Source organism: Leiobunum rupestre, chromosome 2 (genome assembly GCF_980474605.1).
Source record: "Leiobunum rupestre chromosome 2, qqLeiRupe1.1.hap1, whole genome shotgun sequence".
Classification (NCBI taxonomy): domain Eukaryota; kingdom Metazoa; phylum Arthropoda; class Arachnida; order Opiliones; family Sclerosomatidae; genus Leiobunum; species Leiobunum rupestre.
In genome coordinates this window covers 32,363,591-32,384,442 of record NC_143385.1, presented here as the reverse complement: position 1 = coordinate 32,384,442, position 20,852 = coordinate 32,363,591, and the positions used below count along the sequence as shown (strand labels likewise).

The 20,852-nt window shown below is 31.4% G+C and overlaps 2 protein-coding genes and 1 long non-coding RNA gene across 11 annotated transcripts; 2 read left to right on the top strand and 1 right to left on the bottom strand.

The window, feature by feature from the left end:
- Positions 1 to 290: 290 nt before the first annotated feature.
- Positions 291 to 12,537, top strand: LOC149957354 (uncharacterized). Of its 8 annotated transcripts, none has more exons than XM_090165537.1 (10): positions 291 to 351; positions 3,155 to 3,288; positions 3,940 to 4,010; positions 6,327 to 6,457; positions 7,819 to 7,973; positions 9,105 to 9,224; positions 9,284 to 9,413; positions 10,278 to 10,364; positions 11,655 to 11,686; positions 12,410 to 12,537. In XM_090165537.1, the coding sequence occupies exons 2-10, from the start codon at positions 3,283 to 3,285 to the stop codon at positions 12,458 to 12,460; spliced, it is 783 nt and encodes a 260-aa protein (XP_090021663.1). In that variant the 5' UTR covers positions 291 to 351; positions 3,155 to 3,282; the 3' UTR covers positions 12,461 to 12,537. The 8 variants fall into 8 exon arrangements, with proteins under 8 accessions (XP_090021663.1, XP_090021667.1, XP_090021662.1 ...); XM_090165536.1 differs by lacking the exon at positions 291 to 351 and adding an exon at positions 358 to 463; XM_090165538.1 differs by lacking the exon at positions 291 to 351 and adding an exon at positions 476 to 3,078.
- Positions 12,538 to 13,592: 1,055 nt separating this feature from the next.
- LOC149957353 (uncharacterized) lies at positions 13,593 to 17,598 on the top strand. Of its 2 annotated transcripts, XM_090165544.1 has the most exons (5): positions 13,593 to 13,818; positions 14,783 to 14,866; positions 15,301 to 15,423; positions 16,104 to 16,298; positions 17,213 to 17,598. In XM_090165544.1, the coding sequence occupies exons 1-5, from the start codon at positions 13,689 to 13,691 to the stop codon at positions 17,224 to 17,226; spliced, it is 546 nt and encodes a 181-aa protein (XP_090021670.1). In that variant the 5' UTR covers positions 13,593 to 13,688; the 3' UTR covers positions 17,227 to 17,598. The 2 variants fall into 2 exon arrangements, with proteins under 2 accessions (XP_090021670.1, XP_090021671.1); XM_090165545.1 differs by lacking the exon at positions 14,783 to 14,866.
- Positions 16,708 to 20,524, bottom strand: LOC149957352 (uncharacterized). Its single transcript, XR_016478481.1, has 3 exons — positions 20,179 to 20,524; positions 17,201 to 17,293; positions 16,708 to 16,849 (listed from the first exon to the last, which is right to left on the bottom strand). It is a non-coding gene; the product is annotated as an uncharacterized LOC149957352 (long non-coding RNA).
- Between the last annotated feature and the right edge of the window lie 328 nt (positions 20,525 to 20,852).

Here is a 20,852-nt window from a genome sequence, read left to right as displayed (position 1 = left end):
TTTTAGCTACCGTCCACAAAATTGTTATTTGGTCCGAAAGTTTCGGCCCATTTAGCTTCACGACTATTGTAAGCTAATTTGGCCGACAATTTTAAAATTTCTACATTTCGGCCCAAATAGCATTCTTTTGAAATATTGTTATTTGGGCCAACATTTTGTGAAATCTGAAATGTCAGCCCATTTAGCAACGCCAACCTTGGGATATCTATTTGGGCCGATTTTTATTTTATTTTTTTGAGATGAGAGGAACAGCGTATATTTATTTCGTAAATTTGTACTCCCGGCGTTATGATGAAGGAAAACGGCGGGGAAAGCGACCGAAATCATGATTGATAGTTTCTATTGCGGAAGGTAAGATGGGGGGTGGATGGGAGAGGGTTAAGGAAAAAGCTGTTAGTAGCGTCTGCTACGACGCTTCTGTACGATCTGCCGACGAATTAACCTCGTGTTCGTATAACCTCGTGTATGTATACTTTTATTTGGGATTGTTATTAATAGAATCATCTTTTAATTATAAATTATAACAACTGACAGAAGTTTACTTTTAATAGTTTTTAATTTTTATTGATTCCATGTACGATTAATATTGTATTTAAAGTTCGCAATGTCTGACGACCGAAACGAGTGACTAACCAAGGCTTATATATTTAAAACCCTATTTTTGGGCATATTATCCACCTTGAATTGATTGACTTCATTCAAGATATAACTTTCAGAATTAAAGTAGTCATATTTTTAACCTATTATGTAAAAATAATTAATACAAAGCCATTTTGGGCCTTTAAACCACCAAGTCTCGCACACTAGCATTTTTCAACTAGTATGGTTAAAATAGCGTATTGAAATTAGTATCGTGTTTGTATTTGAAGTAACGAGTTGGGAATTTTGGTTGTAGCGGGCTACTCCAGTTATTTTTACAGGATTCTTTAAAACTGCTGCTCTGTGTAAAGTCTCTTCACTATAGAGTAGTAGCACTCCGTAGCTTTGGCCATGGCCGCCATTGTGGGCGCGAATTTTTTATGAATAGGAAAAAGCATGGGTGACGTTATGTGACGTAGCACTGCCATTACTCTATAGAGAGACGCAACTCCTTCAAAAACCTGGGGTACGATTTTATTTGCTGAAAATGACAACAGTTTCTGGATGTTTGGAAGCGCGGTTTAATTTTTTCGAGAATAATAGTGGATTGTTAAACCTAGGAGCAACAAACACAACACCCTACACAAGGAGAACGCAGCCCGACAAAAGTCGTGCATTTTCTTGTGTACGTTTTTCATTGGCTAGACGCTTTAGAGCCTGCTGCCGTCGGAAGGGGAAAATTCGGAAATGGTCTTCCCCCCGCCCGTAAAACGTTCAGCGTAAAGGCTCGTGAAGCTCGTCCAATTAAATTTGTAGACAACCCTTCGTTAGCGTGTTTAAAGGCTAGCTGCGTTCTCCTTGTGTTTGTTGCTCCTAGGTTAAACTAGGGATGCACCGATATGGTTACAGCCACAAATATTGGCCAATATTAATAAAGTCACTTATCATAACAGTAGTGTATATGATAAAAATCATTGTAACTCAGTGCACTGTCATACCATTTTATTCCAATTAATTTTTCATGAAAAAAGTTTGCAAAAGCATATCTGCATGTTTCTTTTTATTTTACTTGATACATATTATCTATCACCCTTACCAAAAAATAAGTTGGCTAAAAAATATTTAAACTTGGTTTTAAGTAGGTTTTAAGTTGGTATTTGAGACAAATACCAACTTAAAACCTACTTAAAACCTACTTAAAACCAACTAGAAGTACACTTAAAACCAACTCTGATTTTGCTTAATGGAGGCAACTTAAAACCAACTTAAAACCAACTTGAAACTTGCTTAATAAAGACTACTTAAAACCAACTTAAAACTTACTTAATAAAGACAACTTAAAGCCAACTTGAAACTTACTTAGTAAAGACAACAACATGTTTAGTGGGTGGCCTACCACCAGGGTATTTGCACTGCAGGCAAGTCAATATAAAGGCGGACTGACAGAAGCAAACCTAGGCCTTTAAACCACTTAACAACTACTAAAATATACATATACATACTCCCTTTAAAACTATATATTAAGGGGGGCGCAAAAGCGGCTAAATACCCCGGGCGCCATTTTCTCTCGCTACGCCTCTGCTGGAACAACACTAGTCACAAGCATGAAATGTGCCCGAAATATTCTGTTAAAGAGCGACCCTTGGACAGATCGTTACAAAGTACCCTCGTAGGTTCTTAGAAATATAAATACGTTCTTTGCATATTTGGACGAGCGTAGTTATTTAGTAGAAAAATATTCGTCAAAACATTTTAAACCTTCTCGCGATACAAGCACAAACTTAAAGCCAACTTAAAACCAACTTAAAAATAATATGAAATTTTCCGACCACTTAAAACCAACTAATTACCCCTTTAACTAGTTTCTTGAAATATGCTGGCAACTTGAGCCTACTTAAAACCAACTTAATATCAACTAAAATGTGTAAACCAACTAAAAGCCAACTAAAAACCAACTTATTTTTTGGTAAGGGCAAAAAGCGAATATCGTTGATTTTATTTGTTTACACTTTAAACCCCTGTCTATAAAATTGTCTAGCTTCTAAAATCTGGCGTACGTGGCTCGGTCAATCACTCTTTGGGTATTTTAAAAACATTCTTTGGTCTTACGCGCCAAGTGGCGAAAAATTCTCAGACCTCTAATCCCCGAGTAAAGCAATCTTTTCGAATGGTGGAGCACCAATAAAGAACGACAACCAATTCTTGCCAGCCTTGATGGAATATATCTATATTAAAAATTAAGAAATATGCCAAGCCTTTTTGAAAGGGAAATGTCAGGTTGTGGCAATGATTATTATCACAAGGTAGTTAATCGAGTATTTTAGTATTTTTAAATGTTTTACCTACAAATATTTTTGAAATTCCGGTATTGGCTGATACCGATATTAGAAAAATAGGCCGATATATCGGTGCATCCCTATGCTAAACTCGCATTTCACTGCTTCAAAATTTTGTTTACTTATTCGATTATATATCTCAGACGCTAATGAAGCAGCAAAGGTAAATAAAGTAGTTTTCTTTCAGTTAAGACTAATTTTCTTTTTTTGAGTTGCTCTAACGTAAATTATATCAATAGAAAAATTGAAGCCTTGGTAGTAAATTCACTAGTGACATCCGGTGCCTGGGAATTGCAATAGCTGCCATCTGCTTCTTCATCATGGTTGTGTTTCTCTGAAGCGAAGCGACTTACTCTCTCTGTGGGTTATGTGTGTATGTAAATATATTCATAAGCGGGTTATTAATGCAAAAATTCAGCTTAAGTATTTTTTTGTATGTGGGTTATGTGTGTGTGTATATATATTCATAAGCGGGTTATTCATGCAAAAATTCAGCTAAAGTATTTTTTTAGTATTTTATTTTAAACAATTTCAAAAAATTTATTAAAGTATTTTTTTAAATTACTAATAGTTTTAACACTTCAAGTAGACATTTTGACTTCTTTTTGGTTTTCACATTTATGCCCTGTGTTATTCCGTACATGCATGTTTGATACTTAACATGTTCGTTTCAATGTAGCATGCACCAAAAGTGACATAATTACCAAAAGTGTGGACGGCTTACCTTCTTACAGGTGTATTTTGTTTTTAGTTGCAATAGCATATGGTAGATGGTGATAGGTTTCCCGTTGATTGAATTAAAAACTATGTATCTAGCCCTTCTCAGGGAATTATATCACACATCTATACTTACCAGGCGTTTTATTTGCCAGTTCTTTAATTTCCTTCCCTCCTCAATGTAAACTCTCCTTCCTTCCCTCTACACTTTTACTTTGAGAGGAATTTTCATTACCAAAAAATCTTCAATTGACACACTTTGTAATTGTAATTTTTAGATGCACTTATTTATTACTTACTTCAATAGGTAATACCGAAAAAAATTGAAGGTAACGTGTTTTGGTTACTTTTCCCCGTATGCAGAGATGAGAAAAAGAGGTAAATTCCATTGCTCGCCTTCTCTCTTGGTTCCCCTGCAATATTTTATCTCTCCTGATAGAGACTAAAAAAGGGAGAAGGAAATTTAACTCACATGATCCCATGCACGCAAATCTTTTTGGAATCATCTAATCTGCTAACCCAAGCGATTTTGTGTGGTCTGCGAGCAATTTGTATGAATGGTGTGTCAAAGTGGATGCAATGACAGATAGTAAATGTTTTTCTAATACCACTCTTAGGGTATTGATTGAGCTTTAACATTTTTGTAATAGGTAACACCAAGAATGTATTTATTTATTGTCAAGATTTTTTTTTGCGTTTCTCTAATTCCACCTGTTGTGGCCCCGGTATGCTCCTCCGCTTTAATAGAATCGAATAATACTGCAATCTCATTGGTTCTTAAAAATTACGTTTTTCGCCGCCATTAACGCTGCTGCGAGGATGCAAAAAATATGATGGCTGCCTTTTTTCCTCCCCCTCTTAGCGCGACGGGGTTAAGGCTTCAACGTGTCCGTTGTTAGTCTCGATATATTCATTCTCCCTGAGTATAAATAAATACATTCTTGGTAACACTTTAAAAAGTAATTTATCTCAGCACTACCTGCGCTATTAAATAAGGTACATGCATGCTCACATCAAAATTTTAAGAATTTTATAAATCTCGCAGATTTTTTTAATAAAAAGTAGGATTTAGGTTGAAAATATAAGAAATTTCTAAATGTCTTATGTTCTTAAGACCGTGGTTAGGTAAATTAATTAAATTATCAAGTATCAATAATTTTTCCATCAGTATTTTTCTAAACTAAAAATAGTTCACAAATCTTCAAAACAATGAAATCTCATTTGCATATAAAATTTTCCCTAAATTACACTGGAGGTCAACCTAGGGTTCATAGCATGTATAGTATCTTAAAAACTACAAATAGTTTTAAAATGGTTTTTTTATAAAATAACCTTTGCCATCTTGTTGAAATGTTGCCTCCCCGCCTCAGCTGTGGATCTGTTTTCTCTCTCACTAAAGAGTTTATGAACTCATTCTTAGGCGTTGGCTGAACTATTCCAGGGCAACATTTCAACAAGTTGGGCAAGCGAAAAAAACATTTTATAAAATCATCTATTGATAATATGGTTCTTACAGTTGAAAGAACCCCAAAAAATAAAATTAAAAAATTTCTTTATAGGGGTCGTATGGGGTGAGTTTTAGTCAGGGTCGGGGAGATAATAAAAAACTCAGAAACCCGGATCAGGTTGGGGTTTATGATATATAAATTTAAAAAATTTAAAATAGGAGATTTTGAAAGTCTACTCCAAAAACTACTGAAATAGTAGAATGAAAGAACTGAACTGTCTTTACCCAGGACTATTACCATAAGTAACATTAACAATAAGTATGACACTTCCTATTGTTTTAATGCTAATTTTCTAACCGAACATTTTTTCGGCACTGATACTCTCTTCAAGCTGTGACTTGGACTCGTGACTTACCGTTTTGGATGACTACTTTCTGATAAAAATTTAAGTCTTATATTGGAGAGCATGCTCTGGAATCGCGAGGGGCTTTTGCTTTGTTTTTGAAGCCTATGTGCGAATCATGCGTGGTATAAAACATGAGCTTGTGGCGCTGAGAAAACCTTTTTTAATTCTTATCATCTTAGCCCATCTATCAGAAACCAGATTTTTCTGCTTAGCAGAAGTTGAGTATATTTTAGATACTAGAGGGCTTTGTGCTGAGAAATCAACTTGATTATGCAATAACTATGAAAATCAGTTTGGTTGTAAATCTCGTCAATTGTAATCCTTATTGTTGTTATTTTACTTATGCCATTTGTTTTAATGTTGCAAAATTTAAGGACAATCGTGAAAATAAAGAAGTCAATAATTATTTTGAAAGTTTTGTAAAGTTTAAGTGTTTCTATTAATTGAAAAAAACATTATAAGCTAAAGAAAAACGAATTCATTTATTTTTTAGAAAACCTGACCTTTTTTAAAACCCAGACTTGAAAATTGGTCATCCTGACCCGAGTTGGGCTGGGTATAAAACCTGAGGTCGTGGTCCCTGTACAATCACTATTTCTTTAATGTGGTTAAATGTCTTTAAGAAAGTCTTATTTCTTTTTAATTATTGGAATTTCAAATTTAATTAAATTTCGACTGGAAAAATTCTTTGTAAGAACTAACATCATCCATTTTTATGACCGAGGTTGGTCTAAGTAACGCAGTTCTTTATTCTTGGTAGAAATTAATGTTCAAGCACTAACCTTATTTGTTTTACTCTTAATTAATTTAATAATGGTTAAATTTATTCCTACTACGCAGTTTGATGATGTCTGAAAGTAACCCTTGGAAAAGATCAGGTTCTTCTATCTCACAATTGGATGAATCAGGAATTGAAGTATTCTCAATTCAATTGAGAAAACGTAAACAACCATCAAAATGCAGAGAATTAGGTATGGTGAACAAACTTAAGAAAAACTGATTTGTAATATACTGAACAGAGGTAAGAAATCAACCTAATATAACAGTAACTAGGGGTATGTTACACTAGGAGGAGTTTCCATTCCTAGCCCCTTCATTTTTGTAACGCCACTGGCTCTCCTAGTCTGAGCAGCTGCTATTGTGCTTGGTCTTAAAATTTATACCTTTTTGTAACTAATATGCTGAGAGATTATAGAACATGGAAAAAGTCACAAATTTAATTTGTGATACTAAAAAAGATTACTTTGCTTCAGAACTTAAAGGTGTTGAATGAAATTCCGGTGTAATCTGAAAAAAAACTTTTACTGAAAAACTGATACCTGTAATTTGGTCTCCCTTAAAACTGGATCAGATATTATTAATGACATAATGATGAATTTATTTATTTTGTGGGAGTTAGTGAATCCAATGTTTTTACCTTTTAAACCAAGTAAAGCGTCGGGAACTGATGGTCTATCATGTGTATTGATCAGGGGTTAAGTTATTATTTTAGCACCTATTCTAACTAAAATAATTAATTTATACTTAACTCATCAACAATTCCCAATAATGTGGAAGATTGCCGGGGTTATTTCGGTGTTTAAATCAGGTGACCCTTTGGATTCTGAAAATTACCGTGGTATTTCAGTATTACAAGGTCTTTTTAAAGTTCCTCTGAACAGTTGCTACAATATATTATAGATAAACAAAACTCTCACCAAACCAATCAGGCTTTAGACCCGGACACTTTACTGTTGATTGTGCCATTAATCTACATCAATCCATTCATTGTTACTGAGCTTGGAGTGGTATTTTTGGATTTATCAAAAGCTTTTGATAGAGTTGACCAAAGACTTTTAATTAATATTCTTAGAAATAATGGTGTCAGTGTAGAAGCTGCAAACTGGTTTATCATGTTTATGTGAACGTTCTCCATCTTAATTGGTTAATATACATATGTTCTAATTCTAAAAGCCTGAGGTCTTCTAGATCTTTTGAATATCTTGATGACAATTCAATATTAGACTGATACTGCTACAAATATTAGTAGCTTAATTCATCGATTAGAGAGTGATATGAATCGTTTAAAACTACCCTAGCACCAAAAAAATTTGTGGAACGTAACTAAAACCTTTTTCTTATTGTTTGCTCCTAACCAATTTAGACGTGTAATAAAAAATTTGTTGCTTTCTTAATTTAAAATCAAATGTAAAGAAAGTGTCGTTACTTGACATTTGAATCCTTGACAACGATTATTTTATGTATATGTATATTTTTTGTAGAATACTAAGAACTAAAAAAAATACGTTTCTTGTAACATAGTGTATTTTAATACCTCATGATGCATTTTTAGGTGACAGAAAGAGAACGGCACCTGTATTCAGAAGAAAAAAACAAGCTTCTGAAACCTCTATTGTTCAGCAGATAAATCTAGTTACTAGTGATCAGAATATATCTAGTCACAATGAATATCATTATCAAGCAAATACTACATTTGTGGACGAAGAGGTATGCTATATTACAGCTACTAGTGTTAAGCCTGTTGAACGACTGGCTATTCGATCTCGAACTGACAGGCACAGAGGCTTTATATATCAGTTTAAATTCATATTTTTCATTTAACCTATAATTTCTCAAATAACTAAAGCATAAACCCTTATATAAATGTCTAATTTTTATAAATAGGCTTAAACAACATATAAATATTGTAAGAAATATGGTTTAAAAAATCTTAAATAAGAGGTTCACCCTTCATTAGAAAAATTACAATTTTTTTAAATAATTTATTTAACGATTTTGAAGTGTCTAGTTCTGATGCAATAAAAAGCACCATTTCCAATAGACTACTAAATGTATGCATAATAATATTAGAAAGCATCACAATTAAATCTAAAGGGAATAATGTAATTGTTTTTAATTAAAACAATTTATCATATATAGTGAATATTTTTCATGTTTAGGTGTAGTGTACTAAAAAATATTTGAATTTAGAGTATTTCTGTCTAAGTAATGTTTTCAATACACGTCTTTCATTTTTCTACTTATAAACATAGAAATATTTCAAAAGTGAACCTTTTTTAAATATTTATCTGTTTTTATGCTGACTTTAATGGGTAGTTTTACTTAAAAACCATCAATACCAAGTAACTATTAGTAGGTGTTGGGAATTCTTCGACCAGATTTTCTCAATGTTTCATGTGAATCAAGGACTTGCTAGCAATTGCAGCACGGTAAATGATAAAGTTCCCCTTTTCAGTTCAATTTTCTCTAATAGTACGCTTAAAACCTTTGCAAGAAATCCGGTCTGAAACTATATAGTATTTTACCGGATTCAATTGTCAAAACTAAACCAAGAATATGTGATGATTATTTTTACATCCTTTCATGACAAAAATGCCGCCGTGATCTATTAAATTATGTTGTGGTTCATAATAACTGAATTCTAATGGTCATTAAAATAAACATAAAAAAGCAATAACAATCATAACTTCCCTCTAGGTTTTTTTTTCAGGGTATCTTATTAAGAGTACTATTCCATTGCATTAAAATTTTCTGATAAATAATAGTTAATCATTTAATTTTTATATGTATTAATTTATATATATATATATATATTAGAGGTACTATTTTTTTAAACAGCCGTCCAATTTATTTGCATATAAACTTGAAGTTGCAAGGGTTCAAGGCTTGCAGCCTTGCAGTGATTCTGGCAATTTTTTTTGGGTTCTTGACTTTAACGAGGAGCAGAAGAAACTTAAAGTATTCATTTCAAATTTTTGTTACTCAGTACCAAATGTCAATTTGGTTTTTCGTATTAGGAAAATAACGTAATTTTTATTGAACCACGGAAGAAAACCTTTACAGATGAAATCAAAATGATATACTGTTGTGCATCGTGTGATAAATTTTTATTCAGTTTATCTCCAATTATCCAAGAAACCTACAGTGGTAATATCTTGAAATTTTTTTTTATTTATCATTTTAATCTAGAGTTGTGAGAGTACCATATAATTGTGTAGAAAGAATACCTTAAGTCTTTAAATCTCAAGTTTGTTTTTTAGAATGAGCTTTTTTTTTTCAATATTAGCAATTCAAATTTTGTAATTATTTAAAAAAAATATGGTGTAGCTATAGTTTCTTTTATGCGGGTATTTCACAGGAGCTGCTATTACCATGCTACATGTGAGAGAACGGGTTTGGGGAAATAAATTTCAATGTCAGTCGGTCAGAGATTTGCATAAAAGAGTGTATAGGAGTGTATGTGGCAATTTTTGTTATTGACAAACTTATACAATCTTCCAGTGGTGGGTTTAGGAACTACCGAGATAAAGAGGAAATAAATTGCTGCTCATTTATTTTTACAAATATATTACTCGAAATTAGTTGCTTATTTTTGGAACTAAAGAAACGCTTTATCAATTGAAATTCAGCGATAAATGTGACTTAAGTTTGCTAAGTCTCACCAGCCATTTTTGCTGAGTATAACACAAAAACAGCGTGTAACTTTGGGTAAATTTGTAAACATCTGGTGATTTGACGCGTCGAAGAAATGTCAGGCAACCATGAAATTTAGATTCTGAATTTCATGGTTGCTAGACATTTTTTGTCTGAAACATATTAAATTTAGACAAAAATGGACTGACAACTATGTATTTTAGTAGTAACAAATGGTCTGCTTCTCCACACTCCCTTCTACTTCCAAAATCCGCCACTAGATGTCAATATTAATAATGTTCATTGCCTACTGAAAATATCTCAGATTGATAAATTGTATAGAACTCGCAACACTCTTTAACTTATAAAAATTTGCAGATTTCATTAAAAAGACTGAATTTTGTATTCATTCAAAATGTGCGAAATTCTTCCTTGACGAATATTTTACACCAGAAACTATCGAAGGTAGGATATACATTAAAAAAATAAGCAAAGTTCTTAAAAAATATTACTTTCTGGGACAATTAACTATAACCTGATTTACCACATGTTTTAAGACTACAGTTTGTGGTTTTAAAGTTTAAGATCTTAGTTATGTTGTTTATAACTTAAAAATTATTAAAAAAAAATTTAAGGAATAGGAAAGGCATTTAGGTCTGCTATGTACTAAAATCAGAATGAAAAGTAATATTTTTTCTACCGTTTTAAGCATTAATATAGGGAAATTTAGCATTTCAAACCATAAATTTTTTAACTTCTGATTGTAGACATGCAATATTGTCAGGAAGATTTGAAATCGGTGACAGTGTTGGTTCGATTTTAAAATGGTTATTCCAACCGCAAATTTTATCAGCTAATTTATTTATTGTCATTTCTCTAGTGGGGGTTTTTAACCCCAGGAATAGACTCAGGGAGTGAAGTTATAGGAAACATTGATGAGATGAAAACTTAAACAAAGATTTAACAAAATTAAATTTGAAAATGGGCGATATTCCTATTGCTCTCAAACTGTGGTTTTAAAAGCTTAGAAAGGGAAGAATTGAGCATACAATATTTCATTCCTTAAAATGACCCATACAATTCCTAAAAATACAGGGTTGCAATCTCATATTGTCCAAATTTTTTTTGTATTAAAAATGTCTGGAAACCATGATTATCAGATACCAAATTGCTGGTTTTCCAGATATTATTTTTGTTTAAATTACAAGATAAATCGGGATGAAATAAGACTGACAAACATTTATTAATGAATAAAGTATCGTCTGCTTGACCAGATTCCCTTTCTGAGAATAAGAAAACCATTTCGTAAGACTAAACACATACAGGGGCAACTCCAGACCAACTTTTTGTTGTTGATCACTACTCTGAAAAAGCCTATTTAAATGACACAACGATGTGAATGCTCTTAGTGGACGCGTGATTTCCGTTACTATTATTACAATATAGTCATGCACTGTTTTGACCTTTGACGTGTGTTGGAAGAAATTTAATGACTGTCACTTTGCGGGGTTTAGCTATGACATACATCTTTTTGCTTTAAGTATTTTGCTCATGGTTCAAGGATCTAACCAGTTTTAATTTATCTGTGCAATGAAATGATTTTGTGAATGTGTAATCATTTACGTGACTGTCAAAATGTAAAGAAATTGTTCACTGATTACACTTATTGATTAGCCTAGCCCTTACCTTGAAGCTTCAGGGATTTAAATTTTCTGTTTAGGGAAATATGTTTGACTGACATGTTTTTTTTTATAGATTTCACAGAAGAACATACGGAGCCATTTTCTGTAAGTTTAGGCATTTTATTGCATTATGAAAGTTTTGCTAATGATCCTAAGAGAGAACTTGCAAACTCTACGCAGAAGAAGTGGTTCCAGATTTTTCACCCAGTGCCACAAGCTGGGATCGAACCCGGTTCCTCTTGCGAACCGCTCCGCCACCCCACTTTTTATTTTAATTATTAAAGATTAATTATAAAGTTATGAGTAGCTCAAGTATCCCTAATCTATCCAATGGATCTAACACTGAATTTTTGATGCCCAAAAATAGTGACCTAATAGTCTGTTATTTACTTTGAATTCATGATTTCACTAATATTTTGTTGTATCGTTACATTTTAAGCAAAAATTTTAATGAGAAATTTTGTGAAATTAATACAATAATATATAGAACCTTCAAATGTAGTATGAGGGGTGTACCAGCAACAAGGTAAAGAAATTGTTTCCCAGCTGGCGGAGTTCAGAGGAAAGAGGGTAAAGAGAAGCTCCCGCTAAATTATCTTTCTCATAATCGAATAAAATTCTTGGTTGTACTAAATAGCCCCAAGAAGTAGTGAGGTATTTGAAGTCGCAAGAGATTTGATTTTCATTTAAAAGGGGTTGTAAGTGAATAATGGTTTATATGGTCACGATTGCTTTTTTGGTAAAAAATTGTATTAATAAATATCTTAGTCATACTTTTTTTCTGATAAATTTCTATATGTGTAATTTCATTTCAAAAAATTTCCTTAGCATATCATTACGTCTGTGAATGTGGCACATCATTTGCCTTTGATGGAATAGAAATTGGAGCGATTAATATGGGACGCTTCATGGTGAGCCACCAATTACTTTGGGAGTACCATGATGCTTTTGTTTTTGCAAGGTAAAATCTTTGAATGAAAGGAAATTTATTAAAATTTCTGATACATGTTTAAACCTTTATAATTTTATGTATTTTCAGAAGTTCTTTTCATGCTTTTTATGAAATTGTCATTGCTCGTTTTGAGAGATCCTTCAATTTTCAAAATATCAGGCAACTATTGTCATATGCTCAGTTAAAAGCAGCCTGGGCTCACTTCCTGAGTTTGCTGGATATAGACTATTCTGATGGCTATAAATGTAGTGAATGTCTTGAAAATCCAAGAATTATTCTATGTGATGGGACTACTTTAGGGTTCAAAAGAAAGTTTTTGTCCTGGAACCACACTAATATCGAAGACCAAAATATCAGAAAAATACCTTATGCCAAGTATGTTTTACTTTAATTACTAGACTCAAAATAAAATTTTAAGTATAAATATCCAAAATAATTAACAAGACTCAAGAACCTTTTAGTTTTATTAATTGTCAAATTACTTTGACATCTAAGAGCTCCATAGTTATTGTAAAATAAATGTTATAATGAAAAGTATAAACCAATATAGGTTTCACATTTTCTTATTTTTCCTAAGAATATAGCACTTGTTTTGTTTTTCTAAAAGTCTTATCTTTTACAGGTTTTCTGATAGAACATTTCTAAAAAATTCTCAGTTAAGGAAAAAACTATCCAACTTTGTTTGCTCGAAGAACATCTCCAAATTTTATTTTGAAGTTTTAATTTCTGATCTGTTATCTGAAAACACAAATGCTGCAAACAGCTTAGTGAATCTACTCAATTCTATTATTGTCAAATCAGAAAACCCTTGTTGTCCTCAAAACTATAAAGACTTCCTCTATTGTTTATCAAAGGATTCTGCACTTTGTGCAACTTTTCCCTGTTCAGTAGAATTTCAAAACTTAATAGATAAATTATATGTTGGATATAAAATTTGTGAATTTCCTGATGATATGAAAACATTATCTACAGAATGTCCAGTTTTATATGATTTATTATCAAGTGAATCATTGACTTCAAATTTAATTCAAATAATGAGTGTGATTGCTGTTAAATCAAAAGTGTTTCCCACTGTATGATGCAACTGAAATTAATTCTGAAAACTCATCATTGGATTTACCAGAGGCTTCAGATATCCTAGCATGCTTTCCAGCAATGACCAAGAAATGCACAAGAGGAATCTACTCAGCTGACAAGTCAGCAGATGATAAGTCTTGCGAGAAAGATTTTTCTGGGAAACATGCAACACTCACTCCTGGAATATTCACAATATATTGCCAACATGGTAATTATGTTTTCATTAATTTATGAATAGAATGTGTGGGAGAAAGAACAACAATATGCTTTTGCCAAACTTTTTGCAACTTATATTTTTTCAATATCAGCTGTGGTTAGATAAAAACCCATACTTCACAAACTTACATCAGTTAGCCCACACTCATTTAAGTTCCTCACAAAACTCCATAGGAATTAAGCTAGTTAGTCATTTCTAGTAGCATCATGAATTCTTAATTAAATTTATGAAATTAAATGTCTGCTTTATTAAATAAGGTAAAGGGAAGTAGCTGTGGTCACTAGCTCTTAATTCAAATGATGAGAGGATATTGGAATATAAATATTTATTTGACTGAAATTTAGTTTTTCAAACTGTATATTGAAAAACTATCTTTCATCAACCCACATTTTCAGTTTTTTTTCAGTTAAAATTAATGTTCCATAACATTTTTACTAGCTAGCAGACTCCTTTTTTTATTTTGTAGTTTTGGTTTAGATGAAAAGAAAATAACTTTCTGATACCAATCCAAGTTGAATAACATTTAACTGGAAAAATATCCAAAATCAAAGTTAATTTCAATGTTTTTTAACTTTCATAAACTTAAAATGGGTAGCTCCGATTAAAATTACCAAAATTGAACTGCTTTATAAATAAACAGACCATTTTTAGTCAGTACACGTAAAATTCACATTTTGGATTAGTGTGATCAGCACCAAGGGGTTAACTTTTGCGTTTTCAAAAATGTTTGAGATTAATTTTGAGTATGTTGTTAGTTAAACCCCAGCATGCCATATAACGATACCATACCTTAAAATATAATTATTTTTCATTCAAGAGTAATTTCAAGTCCTCTAAAAATATTTGTGATCACAGTAGATTAAATTATATTTATTATATATTAAAAATGATAATTCTAAATATTAGTTGGTATATCTATGCAATAAGATAATTTTTTCTTTTTTTTTCTTTTGAGGAATTTGTTATGGATTTCAAGTCCTTAATAAGTCCGAATCTGTTAATGTTCCATTTTCTATATTGAGAACAAGATTTCACCAAAGTATGATTATTTAAAATATTTATCATAAAATTTCTACTAGCACTTCTATTTAATACTAGAGTCCAAGTACTTTATAGTGCTCAAAAATCTTTTGCCTTTGGGAACTCGGAATTTGCAATTTGAAAAACCCTTCATATGGTTTTCTATACAAATAAAACAAACTTTATCTGTAAATGCTTTAGCTTTGTTTCAATAATAAAACTGAAGTAGATTACTACCAGTAACGTTAGCACGGGGTCATCCAATTTGTTTTTTATTTTATTTGAAATGAAGTTTCTAAAATATGAAAATATGAAATTTAATTTTTCTTTTTATGAAAACATTTCTTTTAAAATGAGTCGTAAGATGCTAATACCTTAAATATAACCAAATATAGATGTTGAAAACTAAATTCTGATATTTTAATAAAATGATGTTTTTTTGTTTTTTTTTAGGTCCTGGGGTTGTGGTATATGACTTTGCTTGTGGTCTTCACCAATACTGCCTAAACAGAGATCCTATCTTTTTTAAAAACACAAAGTTTTTAATTGATAAGCTTCACTGGAGGAATCATACAGGTGCTTTGCTAAAACCTAAACATTTAAAGGGGCGTTCAATAGGAGAAGGCAACTCCTGTGGGCCCCCAAATGTGTCCAAATTACATGTAAAAGTTAAGTTAGGGGCCTCCATGCCTCACCCCAAACGCATGGCAATATACAGCGATGTACTCTCAGAAACATATTATCTGGAGCCTCCCCTGAAATAATTCAATGTGGGCATTAATTTAATTTAAGTACATTAATTTAACATAAACACAGCTGTTATCAGACTTAATTTTTATTGATGAGCACAATACCAATTGTTTATGCAGGTTTTTGAAAAATTTGAGTGGCAACTGATGTATTTCAAATCGCATTTAGACTTCCTAGAGATTTCTTATAGGGATGCACAGATATAACAGCATATTTTTCTAATACCGGTATTGGCTTAAGCAAAGCTGGCATTGGCCGATACCGGTATTAGAAAAATGTTTTGAGGAAAAACTTAAAAATAAGAAGATTCTCGATTAACTAATGAAAAAATTTTTTTGCCACAATCTTAAATTTCCTTTTAAAAAGACCTGTTACGAGTGTAAACAGAAAGGTCTAGTGTTATGATAGGTAACTTCGTTAATATGAGTACAGTCGATATATGGGCTGTACCCATATTTTTGCACAACTAGTTGAAAGTTAATTAATTAAAATATTTTTTGCCTTAGGATGTTCGATTGGTTTTTGTCTGGACAAGTATCCTCAGTATAAATTTTTAAACACTCAAATTAATGAGCAGATGAACTCCACACTTAAGAAAATTAACCACATACTTACTTTCATGAACCAACCAAATTTCATGGCTCACTGTCAACTGTTCCTTTATTGCTACAATATGAAGAAGAAATTAAAAAATCAAAAAGGTATTTATTTTACTCGTCTCACTATTTGTAGATCTAGGTAAGATAATCAGGTTTACACGATACAAAAACTTATAAAATTCTTTTAGCCTTGACTTCCACACCTAAAAAATACATTATTAGACATCTAGGTGACAATCTTCCTGTAAACCGATTAGTTTTGTAGAGCTACCTTTTAACCAGACTCTTAATCAATATTTTAGTTGTAGAAAGTGGAGAGCAGTGATGGATTAAATCTAATGGAAACCTAAGCTTAGGAACCCCTGGGAAGCTATATCCTAATACAATGTCACAGGGCTCTTAAATACCTTATAACAATGGGCAGCTGCCTATTATCCCTAATGGTTAATTTGGCACTGGTGGAGAGAAAAGGAAAAATATTTAACGAAATTCAATTTTATTGGCTGTTAACAATATGAAATTAGCAAAAATGGCAAGTTAATAATTACTATCAAAATTGAGGAATTGATTGTTTTAATCTGATTTACATAATTGAATTGATTTTTCTAGTTCCTTTTTAGTCCATTTTACAGATCCAAACATTAAGTTGAAGGCTATAATAGTGAATTAAATTAACTTGAAATAAAATAATTGGTGTGATTAGTAATTTGCAAAAATTAAAAATTTCTTATTCAATAGAAAATCGAATAGTATTTAAAAAAATTATGTAATACTTTATAGAGTAATAAAAGGCTTTTACTAAAGTACTCTTTCAGATAATTCAAATAGCTCCAGTCATTAAATTAATAGAAAAAAATCTTACGAAAAGATATTGTACATTCTAAACTACAATGGTTTTATCTTTTATGTTAAAATGCCCCAATGTCGCTAAATCATCCAAATGACTTTGTTGAAATTTTATTTTGTTTAAATTATAGCTTTGTTTATAATAAGTATTTATTAACCTTTTTTTCCAGCTCAAGCCACTTGAAATGAAAATAGATTGTTGTTGACCTCACGCAGCCAGCTACATCATTCGTGATATAATAGTTCATTATCTTTATAATATAAAATTTTACATGTATAAAAATATGTTTTTAATTAAAAAACATTGTGATTGACTTAAAATAAACTTATAACGCAGAACTTAAGGCATAGAATCATAAATTGTTACCAATTAACTGACTAGTTTATCAGAATTGTATAATCTCTTTAACTTATAAGCAGCACTCAAGTTTCTATGTAAATTATTCAAAATCTTAATTGCAGAAACTGACAAAGATCCTAATTATTGTATAATTCATACTATATATTCACTGTTTTTGACAATACAATTTAATAAATCATTAAATGTTTTTAACAATGTCTACTTTATTAAATTGATTTTAAGGGTTTTTTAACTAATATTTGGTATGAAAACAATTCAAGAAGAAACCCTAATTTTTTTTTTGCTATACTGTATAGGATAAATTAGCATATAGGATGTTTTTTTCATAACCTCATGTTATTAGATTGTAATAAACATTTATAGATAACACCAAAATAATTTAAAATAAATATAATTTTGGTTGGGTTTTATTTAAGAAAAATGATCTTTACTCGAATAATTTGCATCGAGCAATAAATAAGTTTTGCTTATGCTTCCACTAGGCGTTAAAATGATCTAAATGTTTTAAAATAACGATTTTGCATGCTGAACTAACTCCATTATATTCCAATAAGCCAGGCCTACCAGAAGTAAATAGCCCTAACTAATCTACTTGCTATTCCTCCTACGTAATTTTCTATCGTACTACTCAGTGGTCTCGCTAGGTCACTTTTTGGGGGCGTTAGCCCCTCAAATTAAAAAAATAGCCCCCTTAATTTTTCTCAAAGCCCCTCCAAAATAAACCTATCACCCCTCAAAATATGTTTGCTTTACTGAAGAAATATTAAAATATACATTCAGGTTGTGTATTTTAAGTGTTATTTTTATACTGTTTCTTGTTTATAAACTACTAAGTGCTGAAGGAGCGAGGCTCCTTCAAATCTCTTGCAGAGAATAGCTCCCAAATTTAGAATCCTGGCGACGCCATTGAGTAAGCTTAAGATTGATGAACATCTTTTTTCTCACCTCTGTTATACCATGATATAGACTTATGGCATAAGTATGACGTTTGGTTAAAATTTTTGCAAACTTGATTTTCACAGTAGTGTCAAATCAAATATTACGCAGTGGCAATGGCAAGAACTATACTAATGTGATTAACATCAATGAATTTGAAAAATTCTCTTAGGTTTGTAAAAAGGTTTAAGAAAGTGACAAAATAGAGACAAAAACTCCAAAAATTTTGAAACAAAATCGTAGCAATAACTCCTGAGAATTTAGGAAATGAAAGGACATTGCAACTAAAATTCCTTAAGTTGCCATTATGGAACAGAATTGGAAAATTTATTTGAATATTTGGCATTTTGTCTAAAAGTCTGATAAATGATTTTTTTTATACATTTATGTTTTTCAAGCCATGAATAAATCCGAGTCAGTCAGCATACAGTTTACAATACTGAGGATAATATTTCTAAAAAGTATGACAGTAAATTTCTGTTACGTAGACTTGACCAACATTTTTCTAATTTATGTGCTTGGCATATAAGTTTATTTATTAAAAAAGTGTGACTGGTGTGGATATATAAGATCTCATAGTACCTTTTGAAGACATAATTAACACCCACCTTCACCCAAAATTTTTTTTCTTAAATATGGATGAGATAAATGGGCGGCTCAAATCAGCCATATTTTATGCCATTATGCAGGTGGGTTACAATGTGTAGCAGGGTGGTGTATATCCCTTCATGCACTTTTATTAATTAGTGGAAACTATAGGTTTTATTAGTGCTACACTCTCACCTAGTGTTGGACCAAAATAAACTATTGGCGTAAAGTGTAACTCAAAAATACCCACACTGGAAATTATTGGCCAGTGTTTTTGTAAACTGTAACACTAGTTCTACACTCAACCTACTCTAGAAAAGGAGATAAATCTAATGTAACTCGTTTCTATGAAGCAAAATAGCAGCTTTGAAAAAGTTTGTTTCACTGCTTCAAAAAGCGTTTTTCATTTTTAACCTAGCTGTTTGAGGTATAAAACTTGGGCGGTTAAAGAACCATAAAAGGTAAATAAAGTTTATTTCATTTCAATTTCGGTTCTTAAATTATTTCTAGATGAAATTAGGTTGAAATAAAAGGTAAGTCTTGGCTTTAATTACATAAAAACAAGCTATTAGTGTGAAAACATCAGGATATGTGCAGTTCAACAGTTTGAAAGAGTAATTAAAGAATGCTTTATTCTCTATATTTTCTGGTCCTCTTTAAGCCCATTTGCAAATCTTATGTGTGCATCTTCCTTAAGAAAATTTATTTCTGCATGAGTCAAGTTTGTAAAAATTGACAATTTATTCCACGATAGATTGAAACCTGCTCACCCGACCCCTACGATTTCATACAAATTCGCTTTCTAGGGTTAACTTAATTGTAGAAACCAAATTCCAGATTTTCAGAAACATCCAAAAGGCCATTTTGGAAAACAGAATAGGTGTTCAGGCAGCTCTTTATAATTTAATAATTGGCCAATCATTGATTTTATTTTTGTGGAATACCTCTTACGATATTATGATAATATGAAGAAATAGTAGCCACATGGCATCAGTATGAAAATCACACAGAAACTGCAGTATTTAGTAGCATAAAGTAAACTTTAATACAAAACGTTGACAATTGTCATAAGCAATTACGATTTTTTTAAAATTACTGAAAAAAATCAACTGAGAAATATAACTAGCTATTAACTATTTATGAAATTGAAAACGAAATTTATTCAATATCGTTTTAAACATTATTAGATGAAACATAACTATAAATCAAAAAATTTATCCTAAAGAAGATATTCATTAATTGATTAATTACTTATTAAATGAGTTATCCGAATTTTACAATTTGCATCAACTTAAACATGAACTTCCACGAATCCAATTTGCTCGCTTGCCCGCGCTTTTTTAGGTATTTATTCTTCAATTCTTGTTCACACTTTGCGCTTCTAAGCCTTGGATACCTAAAATTTCCTAATAGGTTGGAGAAGCATCCCAGTGCGAACAAACTTTTAAATTGAGAAACTTTTAAAAACATCAAAAACTTTAATATTTAAGCATATTTTCAAGGAAAAAAGTTATTTTCTCGAAAATAATTAAATACTTAGAAGCTTGAAATAATAAAATTGAACTTATGTTGGTTTACTATTGTTTAAACGCCAAAATACAAGATTTACCTATTTTGTCAAAACCATCTGCTAGTGTAGCCAAGCCCATAAGATGGGACTACTTCTCATGCCTCTGATACCAGATTACAAGTCTACATAGTAAGACTAAACTTTTATCGCAAAAGCTTTGAAACGTATAGAAAATGTGTACGGTATGAAAAACTTGGAAAACGATTGTTGAAATTGGTTCTGACGATGCCATCACCTAACAATGCTGTTAAAGGCTACGAATATACCAAAAATGCAAGGTTTTAATGCCAGATTACTTAATTAGAAAAATTAATATAAATATTGTTTATTTGTCAAAATTATTAACTGAAATCCA